The sequence below is a fragment of the Delphinus delphis genome, chromosome 10, assembly GCF_949987515.2.
Source record: "Delphinus delphis chromosome 10, mDelDel1.2, whole genome shotgun sequence".
NCBI lineage: Eukaryota > Metazoa > Chordata > Mammalia > Artiodactyla > Delphinidae > Delphinus > Delphinus delphis.
In genome coordinates, this window is record NC_082692.2 from 8,224,441 (window position 1) to 8,242,787 (window position 18,347).

Genomic DNA, 18,347 nt, shown 5'->3' on the forward strand with positions numbered 1-18,347 from the left:
TCCCTTGTTCTCATGACCACTGTTCTTTCTCCTCCTTCACAGACTAATCTCTTTTCCTGTCCCTTTAGTGATCATGTTCCAAAGGGATCTCTCGTCTCTATGAGTTTGCTCTCTACAGGACGTCTCATCCATGCCGATGGCATCTAAACACACAGGTAACACTCAGATCCACAGCTCCAGCCTCGATATTTCCTCTGCTCTCCAGTCCCATATTTCCAGTTGTCTAATGAGTATCTTCACCTCTCACTCAACAAGTGCAAAACCCCTTTCTCCTGATCTCTCTCAGTTAACAGCAGGCATAAGGCCGCCCAAGATCAGAGCCTCAGAGGTTTGCTGAGTCACTTCACAATCTGAACCTCAGTCAGCTGGGACCTGGCTTTTCTTCCTCACTGCCACTCCTCGCTCAGGTCCTCAGCAACTTTTTTTTTTGGGGGGGGGAGCGGGGGGAAGGAATGACAATTGCTACCCAACTGGTTTTCCTGCGTTCAACCTCTTCCCACCTCCAAACTCATCTTCCACATCACCGGAAGAGTTCTCTTCCCAAAATCTATCTCATTGTTTTCCTTTCTAGTTCTCTGTGACAGTATTTCTTATAGTACGACTTGTACTGTCCCTTTCAAGACTGGGAACTCCTTAAGTTCAGGGAAGCTGTTCTTTCTTTGGCATTTTCAGAACCAGTGTGTGAAACAAAATACACACTCACTAAGTGTTTGCTAAATTGAAATGGATTCTGGACTCTGATTTCCTGGTTCTCTACAGAGAGGGTGAAATGGTTTTCTAGAGATGTCAGCAAGATATTCGGTTGAAATTTTCCAGTGGACATGGGAAGATGAACTAACAGAACCAGAAAGATAAATGGCACGTCCAAGTCACCTAAGCCTCACGGCCAGAGAACGTGGGAGACGGCGAGCAGGAAAGAGCCCGTCCCTCCCTGTTAAAACAGGATGATGACGTAGATGGGGAGGCTGCAGCTAGTGCCACAACCACTGAGCAAACAGGAAGGCCAGGAGGAGCCGGCCATCCCCGTCTGATTAAATACAATGGTCTCCGTAAGAGGCCTTTTCTCCCTTTAGTGTGGCAACCTGCATCTGGCGGTAGATGACCGAGCACCATTCATGCTTCGCCAGAATGTTTGGGTTCTGCGGTTCCTGGTTCCCAGGCTATGCCCAAGGACTGGGCAGAAAATGACGTGCAGTATTACAGCAAGTAAAGAGAGCTCCAGGTCACATGACCATTTCCACACCACCCTGCTCTTCCCTGCCCTTTTCTTTGTTCCCCCACTACTATCAAAATGTCAAGAAAGCTTATTACTCCTATTGCCAGGGAAACTATCTGCTATTCCAAATACAGAGAGGTGTGTGACATAATTTCCATGACCATTCATGCTGCTGTTTGAAGAAAAATGAGACACAATGCCTGGTGTGTCCCCCCCTCCCCCCCGGACTGATAGCATCATCAATGGCCCAGCTTCCTCTTATTATTTTACTTCATTCTATATTTATCATGCAGGAGCTCCTGCCAAGCCTCAGGGCTGCCACATTCTCAACAATGTGGCTTTCCTGTACCCAACCCCCCAAACTTTAGCCCTGGACTCTGGCAGGGACACACACGCGCGCACACACAGTAAAGAAGGAAATGGCCATTGTCAAGAAAATCGGTCCCAAAGGAAGTGGCTGAGGGATGAGCATCAGAAAGGTCAGTCTCAGGACACACTGGAGAAGAGAAAGAAAGGATCCTGTGTTTTTATGTTTGTCTGCCGACGAAAACCAGCTTAGGTCTTTTCCATTATAGTTTATTACAAGATTTCGAATATAGTGTCTTGTAATAAACTATAATGGAAAAGAATCGAAAAAAAGAATATAGATATATGCACATATATATACGTATGACCGAATCACTCTGCTGTACATCTGAAACTAACACAATATTGCAAATCAACTCTACTTCAATTAAAAAAAAAACAACTCAGTCTGAGGGCCATCCAACCCCTTTGGCTTCCTCCTACCCTCATCTTTAGGATACAGGGGGATGCAGGATTTCCCCAGAGAAGGACACAGCCATAGTCAGAAAACATGGATATCTCCAAGTGTCTGGATTTTGATTCTTGGAATATTGGTTTACACTGGATATCTGGAATGTTGAATTTTTTTAAGAGTTGAATCCTCTAGAGACTGTTAAGTAGTAGGCACTAGGCTTTTAGGTTTAGGAGTTAGAAGATATGATGCTCATACTTCCTGACCCCTGGGGAGGTGTGTCCAACACATGCCACCAAAGAGCCCTTTAGCACCTGGACCGCATTTCAGCCGATGATTTTCATTTTCTGGAAAGTGCTTCTAAACCCCTATGGTAGTTATAAAGCTTACATGAGTATCTTGGACTCTCTCTAAATATTCATGTCACTTACTTTGCCCCAAGTCCTCACATCCTCTAAGATGGTTAGCCATAGCATCCTCTTCATGTGCGTGTACATGTGTATGTGTGACTTCACGGCCAACTTCTATTACTTCTTGGCCATTTGCGGAGGATGGATTTGATTGTTAATAGTATGTGAGAAAAATAAATTAGCTTTTCCTCCCAACTCTGATGATCATAAATAATACCTATGTCTTGAAGAACTCAATTCTCCACTCTTCTGTGGTCTTTGGGGTTTTCTTGAGTAACTCCTGAGGGTCTGAAAGACGGTGGGAGAACACCTAGGTTTCTGTGGGTACTTAGAACCAGAAGTCACCCATGGCTTGACCAGACCGACTAGGCTAGAATATTAGACTACGAAGGGATCCCAGAGATCACTCTTGCCCAGTCTTCTTGTTCTGCCGCCCAGAGGGTCTCTTATTATATCAGCAGCAGAGCCAGAACTAGCATCTGGTTCCCTTCTTAATCTAGGAATGTTTTCCACTGGACCAGGGTATGCTTCCTGAGAACCTTCTCCATCTTAGAATTTAGTAACGCTGCTATTAAGCCTCAGAATTTATACGCATTTGTCCCAGGTTGCCTGGTTTTGATAGATTTAAGCATAGTGTATTGGCAAAGGATCAAAAACACGGGGCAGGCACAAACGCTTTTCAGGGTCTGTCCCTAGATAAATCTGACAGGCGCCATATAATGATGAAGGTCTGACACCCACTCACCCAAAAGATAGGTTTATTAATGGTAAAACAACCATCTGGATTTCAGCCAACATTACAGTATTAGCATCAAATCACTTCTATTTGCCTGTCTAGACAAATCCCTCTAACATCCAGGTACTTGGGGAAGTGAAACGAGAATTAAGTTATAAAGGAGTAGGAGACTCTAGCCCACAAATATTACAGTATATTCCAAAAACTGTATCATTTCTCAATAGTCAAAACACACAAGTTCTAACATCTAATAAAGTATCTGAAAGAAGGGAAAGATCTTCCTATTTTTACATTCCCATATATCTTATCTTCCTACAGCAAGGTATGCAACCCCCAAGTATGAAGTTATATCTAAACCCACGAGTGCCAATATGTACCCATACTAGCAACCCTCATCTGCCTCCCAGCCAGAACCCAAGTGATGTAACTTGGACATCACCCCTCACTGGAACTCTTTTAGATGACCCCTGAACTAGGTTTGGTGCCTGACTGCTATTATCCTACTTAACTTGTGAGGTCCTCAAAGAGTTTTAAAAAATGGATTCGCACACTTGGCCGAGAGGGTGTGTACAATCGTATACTGTCAGCACTGCAGTTGCAGAGTTGCCTCAAGAAAGAATTTTTAATATTTATGTATTTATTTGGTTGCGCCGGGTCTTAGTTGCTACAGGCAGGCCCCTTAGTTGCAGCATGCGAACTCTTAGTTGTGGCATGCATGTGGGATCTAGTTCCCTGACCAGGGATCGAACCCGAGCCCCCTGCATTGGGAGCGTGGAGTCCTATCCCCTGCACCACCAGGGAAGTCCCAAGAAAGCATTTTTAGAAGCTGCAGCTTCTCAGCTAGAAGAGAGAGGAAAGATGGCAGAAGCAAATGGAGGAGAAGAAAACCTCAGAATGAAACTAATGAAATTGTTTAGTGGCTGGGGATATAGACAAGCTCCTACACGTACATATGCCACAGCAGTTTATGAGAATAAAACAGTTTTCTTCGAGGCCCATTATTAATGGAACACGCATTTGGAACTGGGCCCTGAAGAAAGCTATTTTATTTATTTATATATTTTATATATAATAGGTGGACTATTAGGAAAATGAAGCCAAAGGAAGACTTCAGAGGATTCAGGTTGCCTTTGCGATGGTCTGATGGTTTACACGTGACCTAATGAGACCCTATGCTTCTTGGTATTTTGTGGTATTCACTTGAACAAATTCGCACTAAGCACAGAAGAGGAAGCTTCCTTTTGGTTAGGAACCGTTAACATTAAGCCCAACCTCGGTCATGATAAGATTATGGCCAGCGGCTTTATGATTGCATTTTTGGGCTTCTATTACATAAAACCAGTAAGGTAATTATTTTTAAGCAGAAGGAAATAGGGGAGATTATGCCAGTGATTTTTCACTAGGGGGGGGATTTTGTCCCCCCAGGTGATATTTGGCAAGGTTCAGAGACATTTTTGGTTGTCACACTGTGTGTGTGTGTGTCACTGGCATCTAGTGGGTAGAGAGGCCAGGGACGCTGCTAAACATCCTGCAATGCGAGGGACAGTCCCCACTACCAAGAATCAGCCAGTCCTAAATGTCAATAGTGCTGGGGTGGAGAAACCCCGGATAGAGGGATGGACATGACACTGTTAAATTAACAGAGTCTAATCTTGGTCCTCATCTTGTAAGACTAATGACAATGAAAGCACTGCCTTTTATGCCTCTGTTTCCCCATTTGCAAAATGGGGATAATGAACATGTTCTTAATAATATCACGAGGAGTCATGAAACTATACATGCAAAACACTCTGATATCTTCAGAAGAAAGGGTCTCTGTAAAATCAAAGCACAGTTATGATTACTGCACTAGTATGAGCTCATGAAGTTCTGTCTTAAGAACTGTACTCCTCCCCCCCCAAAAAAAATTCCTCCGGGGAAAGAAAACAAACCAGAAATGATCTCATGATGATGACACCTGCCACACCAAAAAACAGACACAGTTCAGAGAAACTAAATTCTTTCCCTCCAGCAATGAAGTAGGCTGCATCTGTAATTAAGATCTTAATAAGGGAGGTAGGAGGCTGGATACAGACGCTGCAGGCTGTGAGGCACAGAGCTATCCTGCCAGGTTTCAACAAGAGCAACTGAAACACAATCCCCCTCGCTGCCTAGTGCTCTCAGGTGTTCTCTGCACAGTCCATATTTCAAAACGGGCTTTCCTTCATCGCTAAAGATTCCTACTCCTGCAAGGAGAAAGAAAAGGACCACCTCGTTATTTACCAGCAAATGTCACGTGGTACATATTATTTACAGGTAAATATAAAAAATTTGCCGGAATCCACTTTAAAAAAGCCTCTTAGATAACTTCCTGATACGAAGCTGAAAACAAGTTAGATAAAAGGCTGGCATAAGGCAAAAGGGATAATGCTTTCGATGGCTGATTCATCTCTGAAGCAGCTAGAACGACCATGTGTTCCTAAACTTTCCAAGACGGTCCCCGTTTCAAATATCCTTCTCATTGTCAGACCATCTGTCCCACTTTGGGGTCTGTGAAACGTGGATACATACCTACAGAAATGATATATATTTTAAACTAAAAATAAAAGACAGGCATCCAAGTATATATCTTGCTAATGGATCTGCCTTCGCTGAATTTAGGATTTGGGAGGAAAGAAGATAAGTACTGATAAGAATCTTAGGTTTAGTCAATGGACTGTTCTCTCATTGACAAGCTGATCTTTATAAGGGAACGAGATCTATTTCAAGGGCATCCTGGCCTCTGTGAGACTGTCAAGCAGTCCAGCTTCACAGTGAATGCCACTGGGCTAACTGTGTTCCTATCACCCCCTTCCTTTACCCTCCCCACCATTTAAGGGAATGCTCATCGAACTTAGCTCTGAGTGGAAAAGATTGGAGAATCAGAGAATAACATGCAAGTTCTAACCCAGAGGAGCACTCAAGGGAAAAAAGACGTCAAATTTTTGCTCTACCAATGCTGTTGTGATGGTTCTGCAGCACTGCTGGTCCACTCAAGCCATTTCCTGCTAACTCTAAGTCATACCACGGATGATTAATAACAACAACCAAAAAACAGTAACAACGAACTCATGGACAGATCACTGACATGTCCTGTTAGAAGCCTGGAGGGTCTAGAAGTCCACTTTCCTGACCTCCCAGTGGCTGGCATTGCTTGTTATGGTTATTGGGGGCTGGGGGACGGAATCCCAGCTCAGTCTTTCAGTAGAGCACAGAGCCTGGGGACAGAGAAGCCTGAGTCCTGAGTCAGCCCCATCTTCTGTGGGAGTGAGGTGCTAAATTAAGGGCAATAAACTGACTACCACAAATCAATGAGATTAAGGCTAATTCATACAAGAGACAGCATAACTAAAATAAAGTAGGAAAAATATTAATGACATCATACTGTCTAAATAAATATTGCTTTAATTAAATAGAAAGATCTGGTTCAAATCCTAACCATTTATGCCTTTTGGTGGTTGCAACTTTCTACTGAGTTTCACAAATAACACCCTCCCACACACACACCCCTCCGCCCCCCCCTCCCCCCCCCCCCCCCCCCCCCGCCCTGCCCACACACACAAAGAGCAAAGAAAGGAATTAAATTCAAAATGAGCTATCAAGCGTTTTGGTGCAGTGCTTGCACTTTTACGTATTCATGGTTGATCAGTCTTTATTTCTGGTAATCATAAACATCAACGTTCCACATAAGGAACATTTTTGGTAACATAACTATTACCTTGACATATTAGAACTATCAGGAGGAATTCTCATTTGCAACATACACACCAAGATCTGCAAAGAAATAAGATGCCTCCATGTGAGTGAACCCAGCCTTTGAATAAGGCTCATGAACCACCTACCTGAATACCATTTAGCACAATTAATTGCTAAATTAATTGGGGAAGAGGTTGAGGGTAAGGGACTAGCTTTTTTTTTTTTTTAAAGAATAAACCTGTATTTAGTAATCCATGGTGAGGCCCAAGTATATGTATTTGAAAACACTGCACTGGCAATTTCATTATCTCCATGATCAGCTGTCCCACCCTCCATCTCAATCATGAAAACTCACGGTCACACACCATCACTACTTCTATTTTCTGGAGTGCCCGTTCCATCTTCCTCAAAGCATATGCCTCAATTCACCTAGATCACATGGTCCACCTTCTGAATCACTCTTTCCAGTGGAGGGTGGAAAAGGTCACCAATAAGGCCTTTATCTTAAAATGAAGATTCCTCAGGAAGACAGTCTTTTGCAGCTAAGCTGTAATGTTCCCCAGGCCTGCGGCGTCCTCATTAACTAGTAAGAATTCCCGCAGGGGGGTGACTGGAATGTTCAAAGTAAATAAGACGGACAGGGTGTTGCTGACAAAGTATAAACAGGGTTTTTTTGTTTTATTTTTTTGGTCCCTTTTCCGTGCCCATACTCTGCAGTCATCCATTGCCTAGGTAACTGGTAGCTATTCTCTTCATTTTAAGTTGGAAATAGAGGATTTCTTCCCAGTGGCACCATTGTGTTTATCTTGGCAAGGAGCCTTGGTAATTAAGTCTATATGTTACTGCAGAGTAACTCCATGGTCCCAGGGGCTGGGATTTCAAACCAATTTGTTTAAGTTTCTTTCTAACCCTAAAATGATCTAAAAATAGATCACCAACGCCTCTTACTTTACATCTCCATCACTCTAACTGAGGGCAGTAGGCTAGAGATATGGTTTCCCTGAGCCCCACTCACCTCCTGTGCACTTCCCCCTTGAATTTTTACAGTCATGACTTTCTCTTTCCCTCCGTACCAGTTTTGTTGTGGATAAACAATTGTAGCAAAGGTTTCCTCTTACATTTTTATACATATAATGCTTCTGCACCTATATGTCTGAGTATATATATTATATGTATCTTATAATGCATCATATAATACCTGCCATTTTAAAATGCTTATTATATACTAGAAACAGATGATTTTCATACATTATATCCTTACAACTATCTGATGAGACAGGTACTATTACTCCCATTTTATAAATGAGGAAATGGAGACCTGAAGTAGCTTGCCTAAAATCATACTGTTAGGAAGTAACAAAAGTGGGATTTGAAACAAAATCCACTTTGCCATACAGCGAGACTCTTTTAACGGCTATTTGTGTAAGTATTATATGTAATTCAACATTCAATTCAATGTTTGTTGAGTACCTACTGTGAGCAAGGTCCTACGATTTCAGGAATATCAAATCTTATTAATAACAATGAAGATACCAAGTCATTAAAATATTAGCAAGTGGGGACAGAGGTGTACTGGTAAATCCCTGTCTGGCATCTGCATTTCTGCAAGACATCTCCAGGCCCATGGAATATTCAATAATACTCGATTATCTTAACCTAGTGACTGGGGTTTTGACATAATCCTGTCACCAAGTCTTGAGTCCACACTATCCTTTCAACATCTATTGGGCACCTACTTATATAAGGAGAGCTGGGGCCGACTAGCATTGTCTGCTTCCATTATGCAGGAGCCATGGTAAATACCTTACCATGGAAAATGTCTTGCTTAGGCTTTAGAACAATCCTATGAGGCAGTTATTATCCCTACTTTACAGATAAGAAAACTGAGGCCCAGAGAGCTTAACTTGCCCAAGGTTACAGAGCATCATGTCACAGGAAACAGAAATGCCTTTCCCCAAACCTCATACTCTATCTTGTCTCTACTGCAAGAACACAGAAGAGACCAAGTCCCTACCTCTGCCTCCCACCCCCAAGGCCACAACAGATCCTGGATCATACTTTTTATTCAAGGGACTTGTCTGTCAATCTGCCGCTACATACAAATAAAGGGTGAGTCTCTCGTATTCAGTGGGGCTTACCTAAAACTGCAAAGCCCCAGTGGGCAACCTATGTGAGTTCCAGGTATCATTTAGATAGTGATTTGATTGAAAGAGGTTAATGAGTAAGGTAGTGCTAACAGAGTAGGGCAGCGGTGAGAAACAGAAAGCCTATTGTAGGGATTATAGGACAGTCAGGGAGACAAAGGTTTAGTCTTCTGATTCTCTTATAGAGTGGATGGATGAGGGGGTTTGACTCACGGCAAGTGACACACGAACCAAGTCACGTAGGCACAAAGAGACAGGGGCAAATGAATGGGAGCAACAAGGGACCAAGATTTCCCACAGCAGAGTCCAAAGAGAGGAGGGAGGTAGGGGGTACAGAGTGTGCTTTAAGTGTGCCACGTCTGTGTAGGTGGGGAGGCAAGCCCTACAGAAGTCGGTATTAGAGAAGCATAGAGAATGCTTGAATGAAAACAATGAGAGATGGGCTTCCCTGGTGGCGCAGTGGTTGAGAATCTGCCTGCCGATGCAGGGGACACGGGTTCGTGCCCCGGTCCGGGAAGATCCCACATGCCGCGGAGCGGCTGGACCCGTGAGCCATGGTCGCTGAGCCTGCGCGTCCGGAGCCTGTGCTCCGCAATGGGAGAGGCCGCAACAGTGAGAGGCCCGCGTACCGCAAAAAAAAAAAAAAAAAAGAGAGAGAGAGACGATGAGGTCATAAGGGCACAAAAGGGGATGGAATTGGCAAAGAGACTTGAAAAGTGGAGAGGAAGTTTCTTTAGAAGTGGGTGGCGGGGCGCAGAGTGGAAGCCACTGATGAATTCTCAGAAGAGGACTGATGTATATTCCAGCAAGAAAAGGATGCTGAAGGAATCTTCGTTACTGTGCAACCTGCTAGATCGGTGTTCTCAGAACACCTTCAGTTCTACAAAGACTCTGATTTCTGTATACGTAAATCGTTTAGCTCTGAAAATGGGTTTGCTCAGTTAAGAAATAAATATGTAACCAAATAATTTTTTCAAAGCATCTTTTGGTGCTTTTAAATGCATAGATCTCACATAAGTTTTAAAAAGGAGGCAGGGGGCAGGAGTCCCTCATTTGGAGGGTGTGCAACACATCATTTAGAAGAGAATAAAAAATTTAAAACCAAAATGTTGAAGCCAGGAAAGAATCAGAAATTATATGGATTATAAATGACCATGCTGACTCAATCAAAGACACTTGATCAAATGTTCTCAAGCCACCTTGAGAAAATAAAAATATTTTCAAAGTCCCCTAGAAAGCTTTTCATTGTACACACTTTCTGGTTTCCCTAACCTACTTTACCATGTTCATCCACGACGCAGGAATCTGAATTTCAGAATGTAGTTTTCTTACTCGTGTTCTAAGCTCTACCTGTTCTAACGTTCAGTCGGAACGTTCATGAATGAGTTTGCTGAATGGCAGACTAGAGAAGTAATTTAGCATTTTAATGTAGGCACACAGGGTACAGAAATTCGGCCACAGAAGCTGCTCAGCTATTAGAGATCAAGCAGGCTGGGCCCGTGGGGCACTGACCAGGCCTGGGCCTGCACAACGTGGGTGGGGCCTCGGGCCTCTGCTCAAACACAGCTGTGTACCCACCCTCCAATTACCCTCCTGGCAGACAGCAGCGATAACCCACCCCCAGACCCTCAGGAGGGAAGCTTTCCCTGAGCAAGCCACGGCCACTGAGGCACAGCCCTCAACCCCAGTATCCAGAAGGTGCTGTGTATGTTCCAAGGAGCTTGGGGAAAATTCTTGATAAATGAAGTCCCCCGCAATTTACTGTCAGCGAGCCTCAGACGGAATCCTTTAAAAAGAAATGGAACTCTACGTGCATATGAGAGTGACTGCACCCTTCCTGTGAACAAATAAAAATACATACAATGCAATTAAAATAGACTAGATATAGGCTAACCAGAAAAAATTCACCAGAGCAATAGCTTGCATTCCACAGTGCTCAAGATTACCATAAATATAAGCTGGCTGAGCTGGAGCTGTGTGTAAGTTCAGAATGAGGGGAGGCTTGGTTGTTCTCTAGTTATGATCCCTGCAGTAGCCAAACCAGATAATCTGGTTAAAAAAAAAGCCTTAGGGACTTCCCTGATGGCTCCGTGGTTAAGAATCTGCCTGCCAACGCAGGGGTCACGGGTTCGAGCCCTGGTCTGGGAAGATCCCACATGTCCATGGAGCAACTAAGCCCGTGTGCCACAAGTACTGAAGCCTGTGTGCCTAGAGCCCATGCTCCGCAACGAGAAGCCACCGCAATGAGAAGCCCGCGCACCGCAACGAAGAGCAGCCCCCGCTCACCGCAACTAGAGAAAGCCCGAGCACAGCAACAATGACCCAACACAGCCAAAAATAATAAATAAATAAATGTATATAAAAAATATCTTCAGAGTGGCCAGATTATAAATCACTCAGTGAGTATCTTTAAGTCTGACTGTGCTAAATTTATAGTGTTTAGAGCAGTATCGTGTCTAAAAGGTAATCCTGACTCCAGGATTTTACAATCTAATAATTATCTGGTTTTACTACCTAAGTGGCTCGAATTAAACAACACTACCAAACATGCATTTCACTTTGCTTTGTAGAGTTACTGTCTTAAAAAAAAAAAAAAAGTATTCTGCAGGAATACTTTTTCTTGAGTTCTTATGATTTATTCAATAAGCACGAAAGGTCTTTTATATAATCGTTACCTTGATGTGCAGGAATACTCTAGATGACATAGAGTCTTAAACTTCCTGGGAGAAGAAAACACCAGTCACACAGCACATTTTAGGGAGGTCACAGAGAGTTCTTTCTTTAATAGTGGTTTAAAGTCACAAGTTCTGGAGCCAGATCATCTTGGTTCAAATCCCAGCTCCTCCACTTTTTAGCTGTGTGGCTTTGGATAAATTACTTAGCCTCTCGTTGCCACCATTTCCACATTTGAAAATGAGTATGAAGTATTAACACCACCTCATGGAGTTAATTGGAGATTTAAATATGGAATTCTGTATTGGCCTGGTGAGTCTTAAGAACTGTTATTTATCACTCGTCTACCTTTGTGCCACCTCCTCTACTTAAAATTACAAAATCCTCTCCTGAAACAAAGTCCATTATTAACTTGAGAGAAAATAGGCTTTATGAGAAAGGGAAAGTAGATTGCTTCAGCTATTGGTTCCTTTTATAGTCACCACAAGGTGTCAATCTGTCATTTGGTTAGTTGGGGAAGTCAGTAGTTTTGCTGGTGAAGACGTGCGCAAGCTAATAAAAATCATACAACACTTGGCAGGGTGCTCGGCACTGGTAAGACCCGGCAGAGAGGCAGGTTTTCCCCATGAACGGCAATCACAGTTCACAGCGTCAGCTGCTGTGATGTTTTCTTTCCACAAAAGTAAAACTAAACATGATGAGGTCGCTGAATAACAGTGACTTTAGACTTCTCTGTCACTTTCCAGGTTGCGGCACTCAACGTTAAAAAACAGCCATTTATACTTTCCAATAATAAATGTAGGAACGTATTTTCTCTTTTTTCCCCCCTCAAGCTGGTTTTTATGAAACTAAAGGCATTCACGATAGGCAGAAGAGGGGCAAAGATTATGATGTCCTATCACTGTTCTAAATAAGGGAACTGTGGAAATACGGGGGAGCCATTTCAAGAAAAAGAGCTTTCCTGCCAGGTAGAAGGATTTGTTTCTGGTTGCATCCTGAAGTCAAAAATATTAAGAATCTTCAGGATTATCCATTCCCCTGATCTCTCCTATTGAGGTAGAAAATGGAAAGCTGATAGTACAGTGCTAACTGATACCTCTGCTTTCAGAGAGTTCTAACCTTTCCAAGGAGAGCTATAACTCATGCATCACAATAGAGACTTTCAACAGTTAGATTTAGAGCTACTGAACAAGATTTATAGCTTTTGAATAACAGGTTTATCACTGAGGTTAGCCAGCGGCTATTAGCCAGAACTGAGTATTTACAACCTCACATTAAAAAAGGATGAGCCACAACCTAGGTAATTCAGAAAGAAAGCCAAGTAGCTCTCAGCTAGCACAATCTTGAAGGTCAGACAGGTAACTCAAATTGCCAATCCCAAAGCATAACCACCTGGCCTAAACGCCTTTCAACAACAGCATGTTTGTTTAAACGCACTGGGACTGTATCTATTCTAAAACACACGTAGTCAGCCTCCAAGCAAAATTCATATCCAATCCCTTGCAATCTGCTCTGAATAGGGGGTCTCTGGAAGCTGCTTGCCTGGTTAGATGGGGGCAACTTAGACAAAAGGGGATATTCTAAATAAGTTGTAATCCTTTTGCCGAGAATAAACACACAAAGGTGCGAAATGCTTGGGAAAATATGCTGCTGAGTGTTCTGACACTACTATGAGTTTCAGGGACAATAAGCTCGCTGGAGCCTTCAGACCCTCAGTCCATTCAAACGCCAATGAAAGTGTTTTCAAGAAATGGCAAGTACTCATTGGTTCTGAATCCAATGTCATTTATGGATGTCAAAATTCTCCATCATCAGCTGTATAAGGGTACCTGGGGCTTTGAACTTCTTCCACTAAAAGTACGTATGGCAAACTGCTTCCCGAAGCAAACGCTTTAAAGCAAAGGCTGAAAACTGCTTTAAGAGCCAGGCTGAGAGGCTCAGCAGTTCTGATTCCTTTCTTACTACGTCTCCCGGGACAGTGGCGGCCAGGCCCGGGCGCGGAGTGCTGAGCTAAGGGGCGCTCCGCGTGGAGTTAGACACCCTCTGATCTGCAGTGGCCACTGCAGCTCCGCCAGACTTTCAGGGGAGGTGGACCGGGTGTGCTGTGAGCTCCCGGCGTGGGTCTTAGAGGCTGGAGCTCTGCCTGCCTGCTTGTATGCCAACCCCAGTGACTGAGACCCATCTCAAAACAGAACACAATCGGGCACAGTAGGGGTCCCTGCAGAGGACGTGTCCTGCAGAGGACAGACGGACGGACACACACACACACACACACACACACACACACACACACACACGGAGACCTTCTGTAAAAGGCACTCTCTTACCTTATACTTCATCTCGGCAGCGGTGAATTGAGGCGTTTTCCTACACTAGTTAGACTGCATTAAGCACTGGCGTGTCCGCCCCTCCATCGAGCGCTGGGCTAAATGAAAGTGAGAACGGCCCAGCTGCAGCCAGTTGTCAGCGCAGCGCGGAGCTCCGGCACCGCTACGCCCGCCAAGCCTCTGAGCTCACTGTTTTGATTGAGGCAGGCCGAGCACGGAGCTAATTTGCATACCGCCCCGCCATTGGCTAGTGGGCCAAGGTAATGCGGACGCTCCGCCCACCCTTAACTCCTGAAAACTGACGAAGAACTTGTAATGTGATCATTTCTTTTTACATTGTCAGAAAGGGTGGAAAATAAAGTCAGGAACCTTCCCGAACCTTATTCCACCCCCATCCCCAAAACTCCTGGAAAAGGAGATAAATTCTTTTTAAGCTTAACCCAAATTTTAAAGAAATGGAATTCAGAAAGCGGGCTGACAGTCGCGCTTCCTGTGACCTAGCAACTCCTTCATAAACCCATTTCATTTCAAAGCCGTTCACCTCACAATCTCTACATGAAACAAACTCGGGGAACAAAAGGTTTTCTGTCTCCGGGCCCCTTTTTACTAACTACCCCTGCTGATATCTCTCTCTCTCTTTCTCTCCTACCTCCCCTCCCCTTTCTTGCGGCTGTTTGCTTTTTTTGTTCTTTTCAATGTTCAAAGTACTTGCAATGTCAGTCTGCAAGGAGCCAGAATACAATTCTCCCTCAGTGAAAAGGAACTTGGTAGCTCAGGCACCAGGGATTCCCTGGCCGGCTTCTCACGAGGGCCTCACAGAGTTGAGTGTCAGCCACATTCAGTAGACCTTCTCTGGTTTTGCTGAGGATAAAGGTTAGCTGTGACCTCTTAGATGGGGCTGGCCAGTGCACGCCCTATACATCATCACTGTTCACCAAGTACTGTGTTCTTTGATGGCTGGCATTTCTAGTTCCAGCTTTGAACACTGCAGTTTTTCCTTCTGACCTCTCTCTTGAAGATGACCCATTAACCCACCAACACTTATTATCCAGGGAACAAAACATGCCCACTGTTTGACGAGCCTAGTTAAAAAAACTCAGTCTTTTCCCAGTGAAGCACAGAGCATTTGGTTCAACTTCATGCTTTCTATAGAGAGAGAGGATCACCCAGGAGAGAACAGAAACGGTCATCTTCAGCAACTCTTCTGAGGAATGGAGCAGTGAGGGGAAAATTCCTTTTCATGGGACCTCAGGATTGAGACTCGATGAGTGCAGACAATAGCTGTCCCTGAATGGGAAGGACTCCAACTAGACTACACGACTTGGATGGAAAAATCAGCCTTTATTTTTCTCCTGACTGAGTTGGATCAGAATCAGTTTGATTTTTTTTCCTTCCCAATTCCCAATGGATTAAAATTCTACTTTTATGGGGCTTCCCTGGTGGTGCAGTGGTTAAGAATCCACCTGCTAATGCAGGGGACATGGGTTCGAGCCCTGGTCCGGGAAGATCCCACATGCTGCCGAGCAGCTAAGCCCGTGCGCCACAACTACCGAGCCTGCGCTCTAGAGCCCGTGAGCCACAACTACTGAAGCCCGTGCACCTAGGGCCCGTGCTCCGCAACGAGAAGCCACTGCAATGAGAAGCCCGTGCACCGCAATGAAGAGTAGCCCCCGCTCGCCACAACTAGAGAAAGCCTGTGCACAGCAACGAAGACCCAATGCAGCCAAAAATTAAAAAACAGAACAAAATAATAAATAAATAAATTTATTTAAAAAAATTCTACTTTTATGATCTAAGCAAAAAGAACAGGAGAGCAGCTGTCCTACAAAAGTGGCTTCCGGATACAGGGTACAGGGCTCAGAGTTTAGATCACTGTTTAATGTGGCACTTATTCCCTGGACAGGACCCCCCCCCCACCACCACCACCACCAAGGTGGTCATAGTGAGGTTGACACACAGGTTTGGGACCTCCACTCGACCTCTTTCCCTCATTTAGCCTTAGAGTGAAAATGAGCCTGAGTGATTTTGCAAGGTCCTTCTGAATACACATTAAGCATGAGACATATTACACTGCAAGGATCTTCCTAAGGGTCCCACAGACTTATGTGAGAGTCTAGCTGGCAGGAAATTGTTTTTGGTGTCTGCCTGGATAAGTCAAAGGCCTTCTCATCTGTAAGATGAGTCTTGTGGCCTCCAGGAGATCTAGATAACATTCCTTTGGCTTCCTAAGCAGTAAAGCTGAATCCGCCTTCTGTTTTGTTTGATGAGTACCACTGAATAGTGAACACTATCTCACCCCTTTTTAATGCTTTTAAAGAGTTTCCCAAAGCATATGCCAGGGCTCTTTCTTTCTCTAGGTAAAAGCTTAACTCACACCAAGTGGCTCTCCTGCTCTCCTGTTTCTGTCCTGTACAGAATATACCTGAAAACCTACCTGAAGTTTATTTCAAGGTGGTTTGGGTCGTTGTATTGTTAGTTATCTAGAGAAAAGCATGAGGGTGTTGGAGTCAGTTAAACGTGTGTTAGAATCTCAACAAATTTCTAACTTCCTAATTTTGGTGTCCTGAAGTGTAAAATAGACAATAATATCAACCTGCTAGCGTTATAATGAGGACTAAATGAACTAATGTAGAGAGAAGTTAATAGTATTTGGCAGATGGTAAGACCTTAGTAAATGATGGCTTATTAGTATTATTACATTATTAATTATTATTTTAATATTAAATTTATTATACATTATTTTATTACTATATCATATAACATTAACATCATATATCATTATAATATTATTGTTATATGATATAAATTAATTTTAAATGATCATGTTAATTATAACTATTATCACTATTAGACTATTATCGATATTATACGTGTGGTGGGCATTCAGAAAATGATGGAGGAATCCCTCCATCTCTGTGCCATCCTATCACCGGGCAGCTTTCTAATTTAACAAGTATCAATTCAGAACCAACCACGTGCCACGGCTGTTCTAGGTAGGGAGAATACAACAACAGCCCAGTTAAAGGTCTTACCCTCACAAAGCTTACAGTCTAGTAGGAGTGGAGGACAAAAATTAAAGAAATATATAGTACAGTTTTGGTGTGGTAGATGCCATGAAGAAAAATTACGCAGGAAAAATTGCTAGAGGAAAACAGACCAAGGTGGGTGAGGAGAGTCTCATTTTAGAGCGAGTGGTCATGTAAGGCCCTCTGAGGAGGTAATATTGAAGCAGGCATCTGAACAACGTGAGGGATCCACTCAAAGATCTGGGGAAAGAATGTTCCAGACAGAGGAAGTGACCCATGGGAAGGGCCCGAGATACAAGTGAGCTTGGTGTATTTAAGACCAGTGAGCAGTCCAGGTTGCCCAGAGAGGGGTACCCAGGGGACGGAGGGAGAGAGGGAGGTGACAGCCATTTGGATTTTCTCCTGAGTGTGACAGGAAGTCACGGGAATGTTTTGAGCAGGGAATGATATGATCTATTTCTCTGTTTTTACCCTTGGTTTGTTTAAACACTCAGGGACAGTAGACTATTAGTTAAAAAATATTGAACTCTTTCTTAATGCAGCTCACATAATGCTGATAGCTGTTACTTTATTAGTGTCATCTGCTCTGTTTCCTTCAGAACCCTTTGGGGAAACACAAATGCTCTCAGTGAATACAGAAGCAGCCCCCTCTCCACCTATATCTCCATCTATATCACCTGACCTTCTGGATGAAAAGATACTGTTTAAATTGTGCTATAAAAACACCGTCGATTGGTTTATGCAGCCACCCTAATGCTCCCATGGGTAGCCTCATAAAACGGGTCAGGACCCCAGGGCTCGGACACTAACGTGTGCTCACCAGCACTCTCTCGGCCTCCCCAGACGCCCGTGCAGGCCGGAGCAAGGGAGATGGCACAGATGCCATCCAAACCATTTTCCAGCTGCCGCTGGGCACTGGTGCGGATACAGCAAAAACTCAGACAGGATGCTAGAGGGAAGAGATTCTTCTGTCCACAACTTAGGAGGAGCCCATATGGTTCCTCGCTGAGAGTGAAGGGGCAAGTCAGAGCCTGCGAGGGCAGAAAGCAACCTTGGGAATCATCCAGTCCAGCCCCTGGTAGAGAGGACGGGGCTGCTGCTCTGGGGGTGCCCTGCCCGGGGGCCACCAGCTTGCATCCTAACCACAGACAGTGCTTTAGGTCCGTCCTCTGTATCTCCTGTCTGATTTATTCCAGCCACTCCTTTTAGTTACCCTGCTTGAAATGGCTCCTTGTTCTGCTCTATGTTCCACATTGCTACCTGCTTAGTTTCTGGAATACAGAGCTGATCACGTTACTACTATGTTTAAAAACCTCCAGGAACACTCCAATGCCTTAAAAACAG

General features: G+C 44.0%; 1 protein-coding gene across 3 annotated transcripts in view; it reads right to left on the reverse strand.

Moving 5' to 3' along the window:
- Positions 1 to 18,347, reverse strand: part of NEDD9 (neural precursor cell expressed, developmentally down-regulated 9) — a 187,318-nt gene that overhangs the window by 28,886 nt on the left and 140,085 nt on the right. Inside the window, exon 1 of one of the 3 annotated variants that reach the window (XM_060023643.1) lies at positions 13,978 to 14,180. The exons of the other annotated variants lie outside the window; for them this stretch is intronic. Within the exon in view, the coding sequence (XP_059879626.1) occupies positions 13,978 to 13,989 (12 nt within the window). The 5' untranslated portion in view covers positions 13,990 to 14,180. Of the gene's footprint in view, positions 1 to 13,977; positions 14,181 to 18,347 lie in introns of those variants that run through there. 3 annotated transcript variants of the gene reach the window in all.